Source organism: Myxine glutinosa, chromosome 3 (genome assembly GCF_964187855.1).
Source record: "Myxine glutinosa chromosome 3, kmMyxGlut1.1, whole genome shotgun sequence".
In the NCBI taxonomy this organism is placed as follows: Eukaryota; Metazoa; Chordata; class Myxini; order Myxiniformes; family Myxinidae; genus Myxine; species Myxine glutinosa.
This window is the reverse complement of record NC_136263.1, coordinates 181,865,948-181,885,859: the sequence shown is the minus strand read 5'-3', so window position 1 is coordinate 181,885,859 and position 19,912 is coordinate 181,865,948. Positions and strand designations below refer to the sequence as shown.

Genomic DNA, 19,912 nt, shown 5'->3' with positions numbered 1-19,912 from the left:
CTGCCGTATCCATGTCGGTAGGTCACCAATGAAGGAACTGCGCTCCAACGCGAGTCGAAAGAATTGACGCGACCAAAGACGGAATTCGTCCGAGTTGCTTTGTTGAAACAAAACAGCTCAGGTATTCTGACCAGCCCGTTTTTCGGGCAGCAATATATATACACATTTATGTCGGGAAGTTTGCCCGGCAAAAGCTATACCGGGCATGCCCGGGTGTCAAGGGCGAGCCTTGGAAAGGCGAGTCTGGACCTGCCCGGGCGTGTTTGGCTGCGGCCTGGCAAGTCGAGGCTGGGCATGCCCGGGCGCTCTGGACGAGCCCTGGAAAGGCGATAGCGGGCATGCCCGGACGCTCTGGGCGAGCCCTGAAAAGGCGATAGCGGGCATGCCCGGACGCTCTGGGCGAGCCCTGGAAAGGCGAGAGCGGGCATGCCCGGGAAAGACGAGACCGGGCGTGCCCGGGAGGTTCGGGCGTGCCCGGGAACAGTGAGTCCGGGCATGCCCGGGAGAGGCGCGTCTGGCCGTGTTCTGGCCGGTGCAAGGCGATTGTGTGCATCCAGCGGTAACCGCTACAACACAATAATCATCTGGATGCATGACACAATAATCATCTGGATACATGACACAAGAATCATCTGGATACCTGACATGATAATCATCTGGACACATGTGTTACATATTTATGTGAATGTATGTGAATTACTATTCAGGTCTTTGCTTATCAATGTGTAGTCGATTAAGGGTTGTTGTGATTAAAGGGTCAGGAGCCCTTCTGGGAAAAAGGAGACCGGAAACGGAAGAAGAAAAGACACGAGGTCCGGGAGAAGCGACGATTCTTCTTCTTCCTCGCCCAGCTCCGACGAGAGTTGGGATCGATATTGAGCAGCGTGGAAAAGCTGCGTTCCCAAGCCCGTCTGGCGAGAGGAGTTACCAGGACGTGTAACTACCCTTTTGACACGTCAAGTTGCCGTGGGGCCGTGCACAGACCCAGCGTCCGGCACAGTTCGCCGCACCGTCTACAAGGACGCGTACGGGTCGCACTTTGGGGCCTCGCGCGCGTTGCAAGCGGCGCTTGCTTTGCCCGCTTTGCTTGGCCAGGAGGTGTGCGCTGCAGCCGTGGTTCCCGGTACGGTACGTGCCCGGTGGAAGCACGTCCGCCCGGGGTTCGTTCAACCGCCCGTGTGCGGCGAAGCCGACCATAACCTTGTTCAGGAGGGGCCCAGAGACATTGTGAGGGACAGAGACCAAAGGGGTCGTGAGTACCCAAGGGGTCGGGAGTGGGGAAAGGGGACACACATATATAAGATGGCCATCTTAATCATCTCGGGGATTGATTGTTGATTGTGGATTGTTGATGGTTGTTGATTGTTGATTCCTTGGGGGAATATATTATTGATTACTCGGAATCCTTGGTGTGGGGTTTCTTATGGACTGGAATTCATCTTGATTGCGTTACGAAAGCGTATAAATCATATATCTTTCTGGCGGGGTGCCTCCCACGGTCCGGGGGTCACCAAGACCAGGTAGTTACCGGGAGGACCACGTAACAGAATTGGGGGCTCGTCCAAATTACGATTTGCGGATTCGCAATTGGGTCTACGTCCGGGATCTAAAATTGTATAAAATAATAAAATAATATTTTTATTAATTAAAATTTATTAATTAAGTATTAATTGGTAAATTTTTGGGGAAATTGGGGTAAAGTCTTGGGTGAAGGTTAACAGGTGTTAACGATAGTCACCATGGCGTTTGTGGCACAGAACTTTGCGGTAACACCGAGTGAGGCACAGTTCCGAGCGTTACTAAAGTCGGATCTCTTGAAATTGGCCAAACATTTTAACTTGGAGGTCCGAACTAATGTGAGGAAGGCAGAGTTGCAGACCACGGTGATACAATCTATGGTGGGATTAGGAACATGGGACGAGTTAGCCTGGCAGTGGCTACCCGAAGAACCAGAAGACGTTGAGCTCCGGAAACTGGAGTTGCAATTACGGAGCCAGGAACGGATCAAAGAAGAAGAAAGGAAAGCAGAAAAGGAAAGAGCAGAAGAAGAAAGGAAAGCAGAAGAGAGGAGAGAAGAGAAACAAGCAGAGGAAAGGAGAGTGGAACGAGAACTCCAGGAAAGGTTAGCAGAAGAAGAAAGGAAAGCAGAAAAGGAAAGAGCAGAAGAAGAAAGGAAAGCAGAAGAGAGGAGAGAAGAGAAACAAGCAGAGGAAAGGAGAGTGGAACGAGAACTCCAGGAAAGGTTAGAAGGGAGAAAAGCAGAGGAGAGGAGAGCTGCAAGGGACCTCGAAGCAGAGGAGAGAAAAGCGGAAAGGGAATTAAAGGAACGTGACATGGAGCTTCAGCAAGAAATTAAATTCAAGGAGCTGGAGTTAATGAGAGAACGGGGAGAGGTACCACCCTTGCTGACGGGGTCGACACCTCGCCAGAACACCTGGGATGTGGGCAGACATGTGAGGCTGGTTCCACCCTTCAGTGAAAAGGAAGTCGCTAATTTTTTTCCACACTTTGAGAAAGTGGCTCGACAGTTAAACTGGCCGGAGGAGGCCTGGACCATACTAGTGCAAAGTGTGCTTGTGGGAAAAGCTCAAGAGATTTATTCGGCGCTACCAATGGACCAATGTGCAGATTATGAGGTATTGAAGAAGCACATCCTCAAAGCCTATGAGTTGGTTCCAGAAGCTTACCGGCAAAAATTCAGGAATGCCAGGAAGAGGGAGAGTGAGACCCATGTGGAGTTTGCCAGAGTGAAAGAAAACATGTTTGATCGGTGGTGTGAGTCAAAAGGAGTCGGGAAAGACTTCGAAACATTGCGTGACTTGATCCTGGTGGAGGAATTTCAACAGTGTGTCCACGAGGACATCAAAGTGTACCTGCAGGAAAAGAAAGTACCGAAGTTGTGGGACGCAGCCACCATGGCAGATGATTATGCCTTAACACACCGGATAGGGGTCCACGAACCTAACTCCTCGCCTAGATCTCCGCAGGGGAGGTGGGGAACAGCAGGTGCGGAGAACGACAATACATGGCGGCGGCCTCGAGAGGATTATGGGGACAACGCGGATACCCCACCTGTTCGAAATCAGAGGGCTGCGGGCCCAAGACAAACTTATATTTCGGGGGGCCCGAGGCAGACCACGAGTTTTTCCTCCGGGCCTACTTGCGCTTTTTGCAAGAAACCTGGACACTTGATGTCCAGTTGTTACCGCATGAAAAGGGAAGACCCAGAGCGGAGTCCAACTATTACCACTCCGAATGCGATGGCAAGCGTAAGAAATCGCCCACAGAAGAGTTACCGACCATTTATTTATGAGGGGTTGGTCTCACTCAAGGGAGACTTGACTAACCCAAAACCGGTTAGGGTTTTGAGGGACACAGGAGCCCATCAATCCTTAATGCTTGAAGGCATTTTGCCATTGTCAAAGAGTACTGCAACGGGTGATAGTGTTCGGTTACAAGGGATCGGTGGCTGTGTTAGTGCCCCACTTCATGTCATCCATTTGGAATCCGATTTGGTGTCAGGACCGGTCACCGTCGGTTTACAAGCCACGCTTCCTGTAGAGGGAGTATCTGTGATTATTGGGAATGATTTGGCCGGGGGGCAAATTTATGGTAACCCGAGGGTTGGTAAAGAGCACAGCAGGGAAAATAACACCCCACCAGCTCGGGATGGCGACAAAAGTTCCAAGTTATTTGTAGGGGGACTGAACTTCAACACAGAGGAAGAAGTTCTGACCTCTGTCTTCAACAGATATGGGCCGCTGGTGGAAGTGCGGGTGGTAAAAGACAGGGAAACGCAACGGTCAAGAGGGTTCGGCTTTGTCACGTTTGCAAGCACAAGAGACGCCAGGGAGGCAGAGAAGAATTGGAATGGTAAAGATTTGGAGGGTCGGACCATAACAGTAGGGAAGGCATTTCGTAGGCGTCGAGAGGTCTACAGAAGAGGACAACTTGGCAGTAGTTTTGGGGTTGGCAGCAGCCGATATTACTATGGAGGCTCCCAGAGTTACGGCACCTCCTGAAAAAATGAATGTCAGAGCACTGGCCGAGAAGGAGACCGCCAGTCAGGTAACGGCTGGGACAAGTGGTCCCACCGTAACTGTTAGGAGTCTGGAGAAGTTGAAGCACTATATATACGGGGGAGCCGCCGAGCCGGGGCTCCTACACGGACTAACCGTGAACGCCACGTTCTTAAAGGCGTCCAGGTAGTGAACTTTCCTGCACGGACTAACCGTGAACTCCCCGTTCTTAAAGGCGTCCATGTAATGAACTTTCCTCCCCGGACTAACCGTGAACTCCACATTCCTTAAGGCGTCCATGTAGGGAATACTCCGCTGGGCCTCCCGAAAAAGTGCTATAGAGAGGTTTAAATTTGGGGGCTTTGGTCACCACCTCTTAACCGTCAGTCAAGAGAAACTAGAAGTGGTTGACGCTTGGTCCAGAGGGAATTAATCTAGGGGATTGTGTGAAATTTTGTTGCTTTATTTTTAAGTGATGACTGTGCCCGGGGGGAACTGATGAGTTGGGGGGGGGGGGGTGAGTTATCTGGTTTGTTTATCCAAGTTGGCCGGCAAAGAAAGTTTTCGCTGGGTTCAAACTTTCTTTCTTGAAGGGGGGGAGTGTTACATATTTATGTGAATGTATGTGAATTACTATTCAGGTCTTTGCTTATCAATGTGTAGTCGATTAAGGGTTGTTGTGATTAAAGGGTCAGGAGCCCTTCTGGGAAAAAGGAGACAGGAAACGGAAGAAGAAAAGACACGAGGTCCGGGAGAAGCGACGATTCTTCTTCTTCCTCGCCCAGCTCCGACAAGAGTTGGGATCGATATTGAGCAGCGTGGAAAAGCTGCGTTCCCAAGCCCGTCTGGCGAGAGGAGTTACCAGGACGTGTAACTACCCTTTTGACACGTCAAGTTGCCGTGGGGCCGTGCACAGACCCAGCGTCCGGCACAGTTCGCCGCACCGTCTACAAGGACGCGTACGGGTCGCACTTTGGGGCCTCGCGCGCGTTGCAAGCGGCGCTTGCTTTGCCCGCTTTGCTTGGCCAGGAGGTGTGCGCTGCAGCCGTGGTTCCCGGTACGGTACGTGCCCGGTGGAAGCACGTCCGCCCGGGGTTCGTTCAACCGCCCGTGTGCGGCGAAGCCGACCATAACCTTGTTCAGGAGGGGCCCAGAGACATTGTGAGGGACAGAGACCAAAGGGGTCGTGAGTACCCAAGGGGTCGGGAGTGGGGAAAGGGGACACACATATATAAGATGGCCATCTTAATCATCTCGGGGATTGATTGTTGATTGTGGATTGTTGATGGTTGTTGATTGTTGATTCCTTGGGGGAATATATTATTGATTACTCGGAATCCTTGGTGTGGGGTTTCTTATAGACTGGAATTCATCTTGATTGCGTTACGAAAGCGTATAAATCATATATCTTTCTGGCGGGGTGCCTCCCACGGTCCGGGGGTCACCGAGACCAGGTAGTTACCGGGAGGACCACGTAACACATGATACAATAATCCTCTGAATACATAACACAAGAAACATTCTCCTAAGTCTGCCTGACAACTTTGCACATCTGCCTGTTTCCCATTCATTGCAAAAACTCTGAGTTCTTCCTTGCAGCTCACTTTCTGAACATAGTTTGCTTTTCCTTTTCAGATTGATCAAGATACAAAATCAATCAGAGGTTCAATATCCAGAGAGTTGCGCGGTGCAATAAAGCAGGGCTTGGTACAATGGGAGAAGAGACTGTACATCTCGTTGCCTCGGCCCGAACAACATCACCACCCGAATCATTCAGAGCATGTAAGAATCATCACCTATCTCCTTTTGAAGTAACAAATATGACATGTCCTGATAAAATACAAGCATCTTTAGCACTTGAAGATTTTTTTGCTTTTTTAAAATACGTACACAGAGTTAAGGCTTGTGGAAGAGTTGGAACACTGAACGGATTCGGACCCAACATAAAAAGGAACAGTCGATAGTAGATAGGCCAATCTCACCAATCTGCCTCAACAATCACCTCACCATGTTTCACACACACACACACACACACACACACACACACACACACACACACACACACACACACAGAGACAGAGAGAGAGAGAGAGAGAGAAAGAAAGAAAGAAAGAAAGAAAGAAAGAAAAGGTTTCTGTAGAAGATTTCCCAGGCTGAGTTACCATCAGGGGCATTAGGTATGGGAGAGAAGTCCTGAAGAGAGATGGCTGCTTATAGTCCATGCCAATCTGCCTGAGTGAGCTGCCAGACTCGCTGGCATTGAGGCAGCTCTCTGAGAATAGCCAGAGAGATGTTGACACTGACATACAATCAGATGAACTCTTAGGGTTAGGAAGAGCAGAAGCAGAGGAAGAGCGGAAGACATTTGCGGGAAAGTTAGTCATCACCTAGTCCAGAAGGAAGGATTATTGGTTCATTCCAGAAAGGACTAATCCATTGGGAGAAATCTAGGTTGGAAGGTTCACAGATTGAGTCGGTCTCACGGAGTCACAGAAGTCCATTGCTGAAGTGCAATGGTTGGTGAGATAAGTTCCAACACCCGGCCAATCTGCATGCGGTGCCAATTGAAATCACCACATATGAGGAAGAGAAAGATGAGATGAGTAGTTAAAAGTTTGTCAATGGTGTCTGAGAGAGATTTAGATGGAGTCGTCACTGCTAGGAGGATGGTCAAACACACAGGCAAGAGGTGGGGGGGGGGGGGGGGGGGGGGGAGAGGAAGTCGCAGGCAGATGTACTCCTGGGTGATGGGAGGTGAAAGATTAGTACAAGGGCAGTCACAAAGGGATGTCTTGTGGGAGGAAGGATTCTGTTAAACAGATGATGTCCGGTTCATCAGCAGCAACCTGGATTGAGAGGACTGTCAGGTTGGAGCGGAGACCCCATATGTTTGAGGTCCACGCTGTTAGGGACATGGGAGAAACCGTTGGCAGGGTACAGGATGGCAGGGAGGGTGTAGGCTTTGTGTGGGCAGGGTGAGGGGGAAACATTGAGAGGGTGGGGTGAGGAGGGATGCAAAAAGGGGGCCAGAAAGGATGGGGTTAAGAGGGATATGTTTGTTGTTAAGCATGCACCAGTTTTCCCCTTCACGGGTATAAAAGCCTGTCAAAAATGATGGGTTGGAACAGTTTATTTGACGGTGCAGCCTCGTGAGCATGCCAAAGTCTGAAGCCTCGGCCTCGTGTCAGGTTTGCTTCTATCTTCTTTATTTATTAGACATCATACGGACATAAATGAACACACGTTGTACCCTGCGTGTGTTGCACATTCTGTGCAGCGAATTTCACCTCCCTGTGCCTTGTATTTATTTTTATTTAAGAAAAAAACGCTTCCGTACACCGCCCATGCGGCTCGGTTTGCCACCATCTACACCAATTAAAGACATAATTACTCTTTCATGGAAAATGTTTTTCGAGTTTGTTTTTTACTCAAAAATAGACCGTAGTGAACACATATTAGTGTTAAAAGATTGGCCTTTAATACCGACCCTTATGAAGGGGGACAGACAGCTGTACAAACACACTAATGTGGCGGGCACAATGATCAATAATTCCACGCACCAGTGGGTGGCGCGAGCGTCCGGGCGTGGAAGTTAGATACATGCCCCGCCTTTCGGCCGATCGGCCACGCCCGGGGGCAAGGCGTGGCCTCGGGACATATATGCGGGCTCGAAGGTCGAGCCCGCCCAGTGCTGATGTACGAGGTTGTAATAAAGTGCTTTCGTTTGTACCACGCATTGTGGCCTACCTTTTTGGCAAACGAGTTGTGTGTGCACAGCACCACACTGGTGACCCCGACTGGTTCAGCCGTCGCTGACCCCCGAACGCGCCATGGCTACCAACGCCGTCGCCGTCAAACTCCCGGAGTTCTGGGAAGCGCAAGCCAATGTTTGGTTTGTGCAGGCCGAAGCTCAATTCCAACTCCGGGGCATCACGGCGGACGAGACCATGTACTACCACGTGGTCGCCACCCTCGGGCCCAGCACTGCCGCCCGCGTCGTGTCCATCCTTCGGCGCCCGCCGGGTGACCACAAGTACGCGGCGCTCAAACGTCTCCTCCTCGCCACGTTCGGGCTCACGGAGGTCGAACGCGCCGACCGCCTCCTGGACCTTCCCGCCCTCGGCGACACACGACCGTCCGTTCGGATGGATTTTATGCTGTCCCTTCTTGGAGACCAGCGCCCGGATTTCCTGTTCTGAGCACTTTTCCTCTGCCAGCTACCTGTACAGGTGCGCCTTGCGCTGGCCGGTTCAAAAATAACGGAACCCCGCACCCTGGCCGGAGAGGTCGACAAATTTTTCACGGCCTGCGACACGCGGTCGGTGTACGGTGCTGCCGTAGTGGATCCCGGTGCGGAAGCTACAGCGCCCCCTGCTTCCCCCGTGGCCGCTGCTACGCCCCGCTCACTACCGCCACCGCCACCACTACTGCCGACGGCACGGCCGACGCGGCCGCCACCGCCGCAAACCTGGTGCTACTATCATGCCAGGTTTGGCCGCAAGGCTAGAACGTGCCGCCCGCCGTGTTCTTTTGACGGGTCGGGAAACGACCGGGCCGGCGCTCACTTGCGGCCATGAGCGTCGACCATTCAGGCAGCCTCCTGTTCATCACGGACACCTCGTCTGGTCGTCGTTTTCTGTGCGACACGGGAGCGCAGGTAAGAGTCCTCCCTGCCTCCGCGTCCGACAAGCAAGCCGCGGGCCGGGGCCCCGCTTTGCCTGCCGCCAACGGAACACCCATCCGCACATTCGGGAAGCGTTGCCTCTCACTGCGGTTCGGAGGGCAGCGCTTCCAATGGTCGTTCGTCACTGCCAGCGTGCTAATGGCCCTGCTCGGTGCGGACTTCCTTTGTGCGCATGGGCTGTTGGTGGACGTTAAGCGTCGACGTCTCGTCCAGGCCGAAACCTTCAGCTCACTCGCTTGTTCGCTGAGCGGCTCGTTGAGCAGCTCGCTGAGCGGCTCACCGAGCGGCTTGCTGAGTGGTTTCGTCCCGGCGAGGTTAGTCTGTACGCTTCCGGCAGCGGACGAGTTTACCCGCCTCCTCGCCAGTTTCCCGGCACTCGCGCGGCCCACCTTTTCAGCGGTGGTCATCAAACACGGGGTGGAGCACCATATCCCCACCGTCGGCCCACCGGTCTACGCCCGGGCGCGCCGCCTCGACCCCACGAAGCTCGCCGTGGTGAAAGCGGAGTTCGCCACGCTGGAGCGGCTGGGCATCGTACGGCGCTCCAACAGCGCATGGGCCTCTCCTCTGCACATTGTGCCCAAGCCCGGTGGCGGATGGCGGCCGTGCGGTGACTACCGCCGGCTCAACGATGCCACCACCCCCGACCGCTACCCGGTCCCGCATATTCAAGACTTTTCCGCCCGGTTGGCAAACACGACCGTTTTCTCCAAGGTGGACCTCATTCGGGACTACCACCAGGTCACCGTACGACCGGACGATGTACCAAAGATGGCCGTCATCACCCCTTTCGGCCTCTTTGAGTTCCTGCGGATGCCTTTTGGGTTGAAAAATGCGGCCCAGGCGTTCCAGCGGCTCATGGACAGCGTCTTGCGCGACTTACCTTTCATCTACGTCTACCTGGACGACATCCTAGTCGCGAGCGCGTCCCGGGAGGAGCACCTGCTCCACCTCCGCACGCTCTTCGAACGCCTGGGCCAGCACGGCCTGATAATCAACCCCGCGAAGTGCCGTTTCGGCGTCACCGTCATCGACTTCTTGGGGCACCGCATCACCAGGCACGGGGCCATCCCTTTGCCGGCCAAGGTGGAGGCGGTCAGGGATTTCCCACGGCCCCGCACGATCAAGGGGCTCCAGGAATTCCTGGGCATGGTGAATTTTTATCACCGCTTCGTGCCCCACGTCGCCCAGCTCCTCCGCCCCCGGCACGTGGCCCTCCGGGGCAAGCTGGGCAAAGGTGACATCGCCTGGACGGAGCCCATGGCCACGGCGTTTGCGGGCGCAAAGCTGGCCCTGGCCAACGCCACCATGCTGGCGCACCCGGCGCCCGATGCACCGATCGCCCTCACCACCGACGCGTCGGATTACGTGGTGGGCGCGGTGCACGAGCAGTGGGTGAGTGGTGCTAGGCAGCCGCTGGCGTTTTTTAGCCGGCAGCTTCGCCCGCACGAACGCCACTACAGCACCTTCGACCGCGAGCTGCTCGGGCTCCACCTGGCGGTCCGACACTTCCGCCATCTGCTCGAGGGCCGCCCGTTCACGGCTTTCGTCGATCACAAGCCCCTTGTGTTCGCGATGGCCAAGGTCGCCGAGCCATGGTCGGCCCGGCAGCAACATCACCTCTCTGCCGTGTCCGAGTACACGACGGACATCCATCACGTCGCGGGTAAAGACAACCGTGTGGCGGATTGCCTTTCCCGGTCCGTCGCACACGCGGTCCACCTCGGGATCGACTATGCCCGGATGGCGGAGGACCAGACCGCCGACCCTGACGTCCAGGCCTTGCGGACCGCCATCACGGGCCTCCGCGTCACCGAGGTGCCGTTCGAAGTCGCGGGCACGGCCCTCTTGTGCGACGTCTCCCTCGGCCGGCTTCGCTCTATCGTGCCCGCTGGCTGGCAGCGCCCGGTTTTCGACGCCATCCATGGCCTGTCCCACCCGGGCACGAAGGCCTCCCAGAAGCTCGTTGCGGCGAAGTTCGTCTGGCATGGCCTCAGGAAGAACGTCCGCGACTGGGCCAGGACGTGCCTCGCGTGCCAGCGCACAAAGGTCCACCGCCACACCCAGGCCCCATTGCCCCATTTACGGTGCCCGAGCGTCGGTTCGATCACGTCCACGTCGACTTGGTGGGACCTCTGCCCCCCTCGCGGAGGTTCACCCACCTCCTCACCATGGTGGACCGCACCACCCGGTGGCCGGAGGCCGTGCCACTGGCGGCGACTGCTGCGGCTGACGTCGCGCAAGCCTTCATCGTCACGTGGGTTGCCCGGTTCGGTGCCCCCTCGGACATCTCATCCGACCGCGGCCCCCAGTTCACCTCGGGGCTCTGGGGAGCGGTGGCGCAAGGGCTCGGCGTCAAACTGCACCGCACCACGGCCTACCACCCCCAGGCCAACGGCCTGTGCGAGCGCTTTCATCGCTCAATGAAGGCCGCGCTCCGGGCCAGCCTCCGCGATGGCAGCTGGGCCGACAGGCTCCCCTGGGTCCTGCTGGGCCTCAGGACGGCGCCCAAGGACGACCTGCGCGCGTCCTCGGCGGAGCTGGTCTTCGGACAACCGCTGCGGGTGCCGGGCGAATTTATCCCCGACTCCACGGCTCCTTGGTCCGCGGCGCAACAGCGCTCCACCCTGCAGGAGACCGCCAGGAGGATGCCGACGGCACACCACGGTTGCCCGTCATCCCACGTCGCCCCGGAGCTTCGCACGGCGGAGTACGTTTTCGTCCGGCACGACGCCCACCGGGCACCGCTGCGGCCCCCGTACGACGGGCCCTTCCGCGTGCTGGAAACCGGGGACAAACATTTCACCGTGGACATCGGCGGTGCTCCGGATCGTATCTCCATGGACCGCCTCAAGCCGGCCCACCTCGATCTGGACCACCCCCCGTAAGCAGCTCTGCCTCCGCGTCGAGGCCGCCCCCGGCGGCCAGGCCCCCGGCACCCCCCAGCCCCGCCGTCCCGCTGCCCCCCAGCCCTGCACGCATCGCCAGAGGGCGTTTCGGCCGGGTCATCCGGCTTCCCCGCAAACTCACCCTTCAGGTGCGTGGGAATTCTGGGGGGGCGCATGTGGCGGGCACAATGATCAATAATTCCGCGCACCAGTGGGTGGCGCGAGCGTCCGGGCGTGTAACTGAGATACATGCCCCGCCTTTCAGCCGATCGGCCACGCCCGGGGGCAAGGCGTCGCCTCGGGACATATATGCGGGCTCGAAGGTCGAGCCCGCCCAGTGCTGATGTGCGAGCTTGTAATAAAGTGCTTTCGTTTGTACCACACGTTGTGGCCTACCTTTTTGGCAAACGAGTTGTGTGTGCACAGCACCACACTAAATTACATTATGTTTTATATGGTATATGATTAGCACACCATGAAGAAGCACTTGCAATTAGCTCCTTTCTATATTCCGCTCTGCTCTTGATCTGTTCTGTCCATGCTGATACTTTATTCCGTAACATGTGTCAATTTATTAAATATTGTCTTTACATTTGCCTCACAGGTATTACAACCAATCCTTGATGATCACATATTGATGACTGAGAGTGAAGTGCCACTGCACAGCTATGTCGTGAGTAAACAATATGTGAGTAGGTCATTAGTGCAGTAGTACACGTGTTGATCAACAACTCCCCCTCCTAACATATGAGCTGTGCAAGTACAACTTTTCTCTCTTTTTTGTATACCAAGTTGAGACTCGTATGAGAGCTAACACATAGAACGTATAACAAACAGAGCGGGAGAGGGAGAGAAGTACAACAGTAGAGAACAGGTACATCATGAGATCTGTGGAAGGGAGAGGGCTGGGCTGGGGTGGGGTACACAGGATAAACAAGATGGACGCTACAGGGACTTTGAGGAAAGAAAACAAGGAATTTGTAGGAGGTCGGTTTGGGGTGTATTAACGGGGGTCGAAAAAAATCAATGTTAGGATGGGGGAAAAGATGTGAGATGGTGGTGAACAGCTATTTTGAAGACCTGGAAGTAAGAATGGGATTGAAGAGAGTGTGGGAGTTTGTTCCAGAGGTGGGAGAAAAGAGGAATGAAAGGGTGAAGGTGAGCAGAGAGACTTGATTTTGGCAATTTCACCAGGAGAGTGTTGCTGGTAGATCTTGTGCGTTTTGCAGGAATATTTGGGGGACAGAGCACAGAGAGAGCTGGGGTGCTTGGCCGGAGAGAGAGGAGTCGGTAGAAGACAGAAAGACCACCTACCTGCCTGCGGTGAGTGAGAGAAAGGCCCTCACAATCAGATTCATCACGGGAGATACCAATGATTCCAAAAACCTTGGTTTCTACAGCGTGAAGCCGAGCCAGGTGTGAGGCAGCAGCACCAGCACAAAGGGGAGAACAGTATTCCATCAAGCTGCGGATGAAAGCTTTGTATGTGGTGAGGAGCTCAGAAGTGCCTTGGAAGGACTTCGCACGATGGAGGATGCCCAGACTGCGACTGGCTTTGGAGGCCAACTTGGAAATGTGGTTTTCCCAGGAAAGATATTGTCAGATAGTGAGACCCAAAAGCTTGAGTGACAGAACTTATTTGAGAGGATTGTTGAGAAATTAGATGGGAGGGTTTTCCAGACGGTCTTTTCGGAGAGACATAGTAAGGATGTGAGATTCGTCAGGATTGAAAGACATGTTCCACGTGTTTGCAGACCTGGATAAAATCACAAACTCGTCAGAGAGTGAGGAGGCTGCAGACTGCCGATCTGAGGGATGGCAGATGGTACAGCAGATGGTGGAGTCATCAGTAAAAAGACAGAGAGAATTTTCCAGGGAGTCAGAGAGATCATTGATGAAAATTAGAAAAAGCACAGGGCTCAGAACACTGCCTTGAGGAACTCCAGTCTGGACAGGAAGAGATGAGAGAATTCCATTGAGAGCCACATGTTGACTACGACGGAAGAGGAAGTCCAGAAGCCATGAGTGAAGATTTTCATGGAAGCTATAAGAAGAGAGTTTGGTGAGCAGAGCCGTGTGCCAGACCATATCGACGGCACGAGATATGTCAAGGGAGACAGCTCTGATCTTCTGTTTGGTGTTGAGGGCCTCCATCCATTGTTGAGAAAGCAGAAGCAGCATGTCCAGAGCAGGGTGGCCTGGTCTCAATCCAAATTGATGATCTGAGATAAATCCATTGAAGAGGATGAAGGATTTAATATCGGAAACGATGATGGATTCCATGACCTTGCTGATGATTGGGAGCAGGCTGTGTCACGACAGGCGAAATACTAAGCAAAGCATGGGGTCCAACACCGATTTAATTATTGGTTACAACAAAAGTGTGTGCGTGTGTGTGCATGTGTGCATGCGTGCGTGCGTATATATAAATAATATGCATCGAGAGAGAAAAAGGGGAAAAACTGATCAGGCCAATGGGCCTACTTCACCTCCATGAACATTGATGTTGGCATTAATTCCGACTCAAAGTTGCCAAGTTCGTTCCCAGTGTGATGCCTCGATACAGCAGTCAAATGACCGGCACGTGGGTGATGGAGAACAGAAGAGTCAACACCATGAGACACCCCAATGAAAGGTAGCCGCCAACGTACAGGTACAAGGGTGATTGAGGATGGAACGAACCACACTCCGAGGTCCCTCTCTGGCTTTGTGTTCTCGCTGACACCTGAGGTCTCAGCTTCAAAGCATTTTGCCATGCCACCGTCTGGATGTGACCTGGCCTTACTGCATCGCATAAGCTGCCACTCTGGAATGAGGGTTTCTATGGCCACCCATATGTTGCTGCTTCGTTTTCTTGGAGCAGTCAATCTGTCATCAACTTTTCCCCCGCCATCCGATTTGCCACGAATATCTTTTTTTCTTTTTTTCTTTTTTTCTTACTTCCCAAAATCTCAGGAATTCAAGCTCTTGCCTGGTAACTCCCCTAGTTGCAGCTTTCTGAGTTAAAACTCCAAAAGCACTCCTCAAAACAGGAGCAACCTCATCTCCCCCATCACCATCCTCTTTATCTTCTGCCCCACAGCCCGTCACAGGCTCTCAAATATTGGGCCAAACCACGCAAGTCAAACCCGGGGTGTGGAGGATGGAGGGATGGGGGGTGGGGGGGTTTGTGAAGAGGAAGAAGAAGAGGTCACCGACTGTAACAGCTGATTGGTCTGTAGAAAGGATATGTTTTTGCACATTTTTTGTGCAAAGCGGTGATGTTGGCTGATTTCCAAGCAGATGGCAGATGACCTTGAGCACATGAGAGGGTGAATAGAACAGAGTAAGGGTGTGATAGAGGAGCAGAACATCGCCTGGTGTTGGCTTCACGGTCAGGGTAATGGCTTGGGATTATTGGGTCCCGAGTTAAAATCCCGGTCGGTCGTTGAATTGACACCAGGTTGGGTTGACTCAGCCTGTCATCCATCAAATGTCGGCGAAATGAGTACCAGCTTACTGGGAGTGAATGAGCCATTCGAGTGCCCTGCATAGGATTGGTGACCCGACCAGGATTGTGCCCAATAGCCAAGAAACTGCTTCGGCAGCCATAGGTATCTGAAGATGCAGGAGTGGTCATCATCATCATCATCAAAGCAGCAGAGCAGGTTTTTAGGACCCATGGGCTGATGCCATATGATCCGGATGCAGAATTTGTCGGGGTTTGACAGCCATTTCTCCACCATGTCGTGAGAGAAGGACATAAAGTCCAGGAGCAGCTGCGTTAGACTGGGTAAGATGGGTACAGAGAGAGATGGGTTTGGGACACAAGATTTCGAAACAAATACAGAGTTGAGGCATTCGGCTTTGTCACGATTTGGATTTTGGAATTTTTTTCCCATTTTTCACGTTCACGGATTTGGAGGAGGGAGACAAGTTTGAGAGTTCAGTCTTGAGAGTGGAGAGATATTGTTTTCTGGCTCTCCTGAGGCAGACACACTTGTTCCGAGCTTTGTGGAAGGAAATGAGATTACCTTCAGTTGGATTATCCTTCCATGAGGCAAAGTCCAGTTGTTTCAGGGCAGCTGCCTCCACAAGATTCAGTGTACCATGGATGGGAGGAAGGGTAGGATGACTGAAAATTGTTAATTGTTTAAATTGTTTTTGATGGTAGAGTTTTTGATAGTGAAGTGATAGGGGAGTTTTTGATCGTGAACATTAATTGTTTTTGATGGTGGAGATGCATTGCAGTCATTGCTATTTCGGATAAAATGTTAACATCAGGCTTCTTTGGCAGGTGAGTTCAACAGGAGATTTATCCTTCGAGGAACGACGCAAGATTGCAGCATGGATGGAGGTGTTTGAAAACATTGCAATTGCAAAGCAAAGTTTTTTCCGGTTTTACAGAAAGTCTCCTCCATCAGATGCAACCATGCAGAGAATACACAACGCTTTTGTAGAAACCGGTTCTATTTGTGACGTTTAATAGAGTTGATTGTGTCATTTCTTCCACCAATTTTGTACTAGATAACATTCTATAAAAATAGGAATGTTGGGACAAATATTCCAAAGCCCAATACTTCAAGAAGTGGGTAGATCAAGGTTGGTTTGGGAGATGAGGGGAGGATTTCACAGTTTCGGTGAGAAAGGTGGGACCAAGAGAGAGGGGATCCAGATCAAGGGGAGACAAGTGTGGGATCAAGGGAAACAAGTGTGGGATCAAGGGAGACAAGGGTGGGATCAAGGGAGACAAGGGTGGGATCAAGGGAGACAAGGGTGGGATCAAGGGAGACGAGGGTGGGATCAAGGGAGACAAGGGTGGGATCAAGGGAGACAAGGGTGGGATCAAGGGAGACAAGGGAGGGATCAAGGGAGACAAGGGTGGGATCAGGGGAGACAAGGGTGGGATCAAGGGAGACAAGGGTGGGATCAAGGGAGACAAGGGTGGGATCAAGGGAGACAAGGGTGGGATCAAGGGTTGAGAGAGGTGGGATCAGGGGTTGAGAGAGGAGGGATCAAGGGTTGAGAGAGGTGGGATCAAGGGTTGAGAGAGGTGGGATCAGGGGTTGAGAGAGGTGGGATCAAGGGTTGAGAGAGGTGGGATCAGGGGTTGAGAGAGGTGGGATCAAGGGTTGAGAGAGGTGGGATCAAGGGTTGAGAGAGGTGGGATCAAGGGTTGAGAGAGGTGGGATCAAGGGTTGAGAGAGGTGGGATCAAGGGTTGAGAGAGGTGGGATCAAGGGTTGAGAGAGGTGGGATCAGGGTTTGAGAGAGGTGGGATCAGGGGTTGAGAGAGGTGGGATCAAGGGTTGAGAGAGGTGGGACCAAGATCGAGAATATGGCCAAAATAATACGAGTACAATACGAGATCATACAGACTAAAGGCGAAGTGCAAATCCTTTCCATTGAAAGTGCTGCCAATGATATTCGTTGTTTCAAAAACAATATTTCTTCATTTTATGGAACTGTTAGATTGCTAAATAGTGCCTTTTGAAGGTTTTTCATTTTACTTGGTATTATGCCACCTGTGCTTGTTATCACTTTCGCTGGGGTGCTTGTGGGCATTCTGTATCCTTCACCCTTGCTCCCCTTTCCAAATATGTCAGTTGTTATGAGTGAGAGGGTAAGTGCTGCATTATGGAGTTAATGCTAAGAATGTTGATATATTTTGAAAGGTATTTAATGCAGCCATTTGTTACCAACGCCAATGAAGGTGGACGGAGGTTATGTTTTCACCCTTTTTACTTGGCGAAACAAATTTTGCCGAGTATGCTGATCACTTCGGTGAGTTTGTTTGTCTGTCTGTCCGCTCGCCATGCTCAAATTGCTCGGCCGATCGTTTCTGAAGCTTTCGCAGATTGTAGGCACCGTCCCGCGCTAAAAGTTTCGTAAAAATCAGTCGACACTTTATGACGTGACGTTGCAAAAACGTAAAACGCGTTTTGGGCGATACGGTAACTCCGGAACCGGAAGTCAAACAAATGTTATCCGTTCAATTTCCAACAACTTTCTAATTTGAACCTATAACAGGAAACCTTCGCCAAGTGTCGCTCTGAGTGATTTTAGACACAGGGCCATAGGGTGGATATCTATTTTTTTTTTTGATTTCATGACCTGAACCTAGGGATTTGGCAAGAAGGGTGTGGGATGAAGCCTTATGACCTCCAAAACATCTTGTTTTTTTTCACAAGCGATATCGTGGTACGTTACCGAGAACCGCTGCCCCAAAACACCAGTATACACCAATTGTATGTTACATTTGAAATACCCATTTACACAGTAAAAAAACAACACAAACTATATGATGTCATGTTCACATTGGTCTTGGCAGCAATATTTATGAATTCAGACCCCCAAAAGTAGTAAAAATGTTGTTTTAACGACTTGGTAAAATAACATGCTGTTGATGCATTTATCAGAAAGTCATGTTTTTGGACCTTAAAACCTGCATAATTTTAAATTTTTGTACAATATTTGTGATTGGTGTTGCTACTACGATCCATGGTGGTTTACCAATGCTATTTTGAAACTGTTAATAGGTCCAATAAGTGTGTAAGGGGTGATATTTTAACCCATCAAAGACAATTACGCGGCATACAAGCGAACCAGTGCGCATTGACGTCATGATAAACTCGAGATGGGCTAGAGAAGCTCCACCGTCTCAATGTATGAACTCCAGAAGCGAAATGTTGGTTTGGTGTCACTTGCTTCTAAGAATTTGTCAAAGGAGGTTTTGAAGTCTTTGAACTTGTCACTGTTGAGAATGACATGGTAGTTTGGATGTGGGAAAGCTTCAGCTATGTTTGACAAAAGTTCCTTCACTCTACCCGCTTCATGTTCTGGAATAGATTCAAAATATGCATCCAGGAGCATCTGCTGCATCGCGTCTGACATCAGCTTATGGGCTCGAACTGCCCTGTTGTAATGCTTGCCGCTGAACACTCCATTCACAGACCCCACTGCAACAATCTCTGACTCAACCAGGATGTCTTGGAGACCACCATCTCGAAATCTCTTTCCAATACAGCCAAGAAAGGACATTGCAGTGTGGAATGCCCCAAGTCGAATTACCAGTCTCTTCATGAACTGTGCATTCTTCCATCTAATGAGCTGTGCCTTGCAATAGATGGCTTGGTCAACGACAATGACGACTGCTTCCAACTGTAACTTGTCGGCGATCTGAACACTTCTCTGCAGTATTGTTAGTACCGTATTCATTTCAGTCGGAGTGGCATCAATGACAGGGAGATACCCTATCACGCTCTTTGGTGGAACTTCAACACAAGACAGTAGTTGGTTGAATCCTGTCCAAGATGGCAGAGTCCCGTCAATGTTGTACTTGGTGATGTGGTATGCTAGGTCTATCGTCTTAGGGTGCTGGAGTAATGGGAAGTACGTTGCTCGATCCAATGGAACGCTGGTTGCGAATGGAGCGGGTCCTTCGTTTTTCCCTCCATAATATGTGGCAAGGTTCACTGCAGGTGGCTGCATCGATCTCTCCCGCGTCCTCTTAACTGTAGTGACTGGTGCTGGTTGTACTACTTCATGGGATTGACTTGGTCGCTGTATTATAATCCCATTGGTATTGTGCGTTGTTCCACACCCAGACAATGTCTCCTCCCCGAAGTCATTATTGTCCCATACGAGTGTGACATGCTTGCCCGCCTGAATGATTGATGGAAGAGCATCCTCTCCACGATGTAGTTCTTGGTTAGCCAGTGCAGTGTCATGATTTAAGACGACAGAGTTTGAGACGCAGTAACCAAACCCGTTCAGTAGGCTGATTAATTGGGCTGAACCTGAGAGATGACGTACTGTCATTGCAAGTGACAAATGTTTGGGCATCTGTTTCCTTCCCTTTGATTGGAGGTATATGATGTCCTGTGCAATTGTGAGAATTCTTCTATGTATTGTAGATTCTATCTTTACAAACTCATCAGAATCAGGTTCGTCTGACACTCCCACCATCCATGCAATAAAGTTATAGAGACAGGCAGGTACAATTGCTTCTGCGGCATTTGTTGTCAGGTGCTCAGAGGTTGGGGGCCATGGCATATTTGGCTTGATCTCATCTATTGCATTTCTCAATTGTAGCGCAGTGAAGTAGTGTTCTCTAAGGTTATTCTCAGTATACCCAGGTTGCTTTGGTGGGGTTGGTTCAGAGTCGGATGTTTGTTCTGTCTCTGTTGTGTCATCACCTGAACCATGCATGGTTTCTTGCAACACTTTCTTTTCTTCAACCAGCACTTCAGTGGAGATGTCATTAACATACACAAGGTGTCCTTGGCAGCGCATATACGGGGTTAGAAAGCATAGTTGTGGAAATGTTTTCATCAGTCTTGT

The 19,912-nt window shown here is 51.7% G+C and overlaps 1 protein-coding gene across 4 annotated transcripts in view; it reads left to right on the top strand.

Moving 5' to 3' along the window:
- The window catches only part of LOC137423916 (uncharacterized), a 37,423-nt gene extending 21,212 nt beyond the window's left edge, over positions 1-16,211 (top strand). The window contains exons 4-6 of one of the 4 annotated variants that reach the window (XM_068111445.2): positions 5,655-5,801; positions 12,196-12,264; positions 15,868-16,211. In XM_068111445.2, the coding sequence (XP_067967546.2) occupies positions 5,655-5,801; positions 12,196-12,264; positions 15,868-16,056 (405 nt within the window). In that variant the 3' untranslated portion in view covers positions 16,057-16,211. Of the gene's footprint in view, positions 1-5,654; positions 5,802-12,195; positions 12,280-15,867 lie in introns of all 4 variants that reach the window. The other 3 variants (XM_068111444.2, XM_068111447.2, XM_068111446.2) reach the window with 3 other exon arrangements.
- Positions 16,212-19,912: the final 3,701 nt, after the last annotated feature.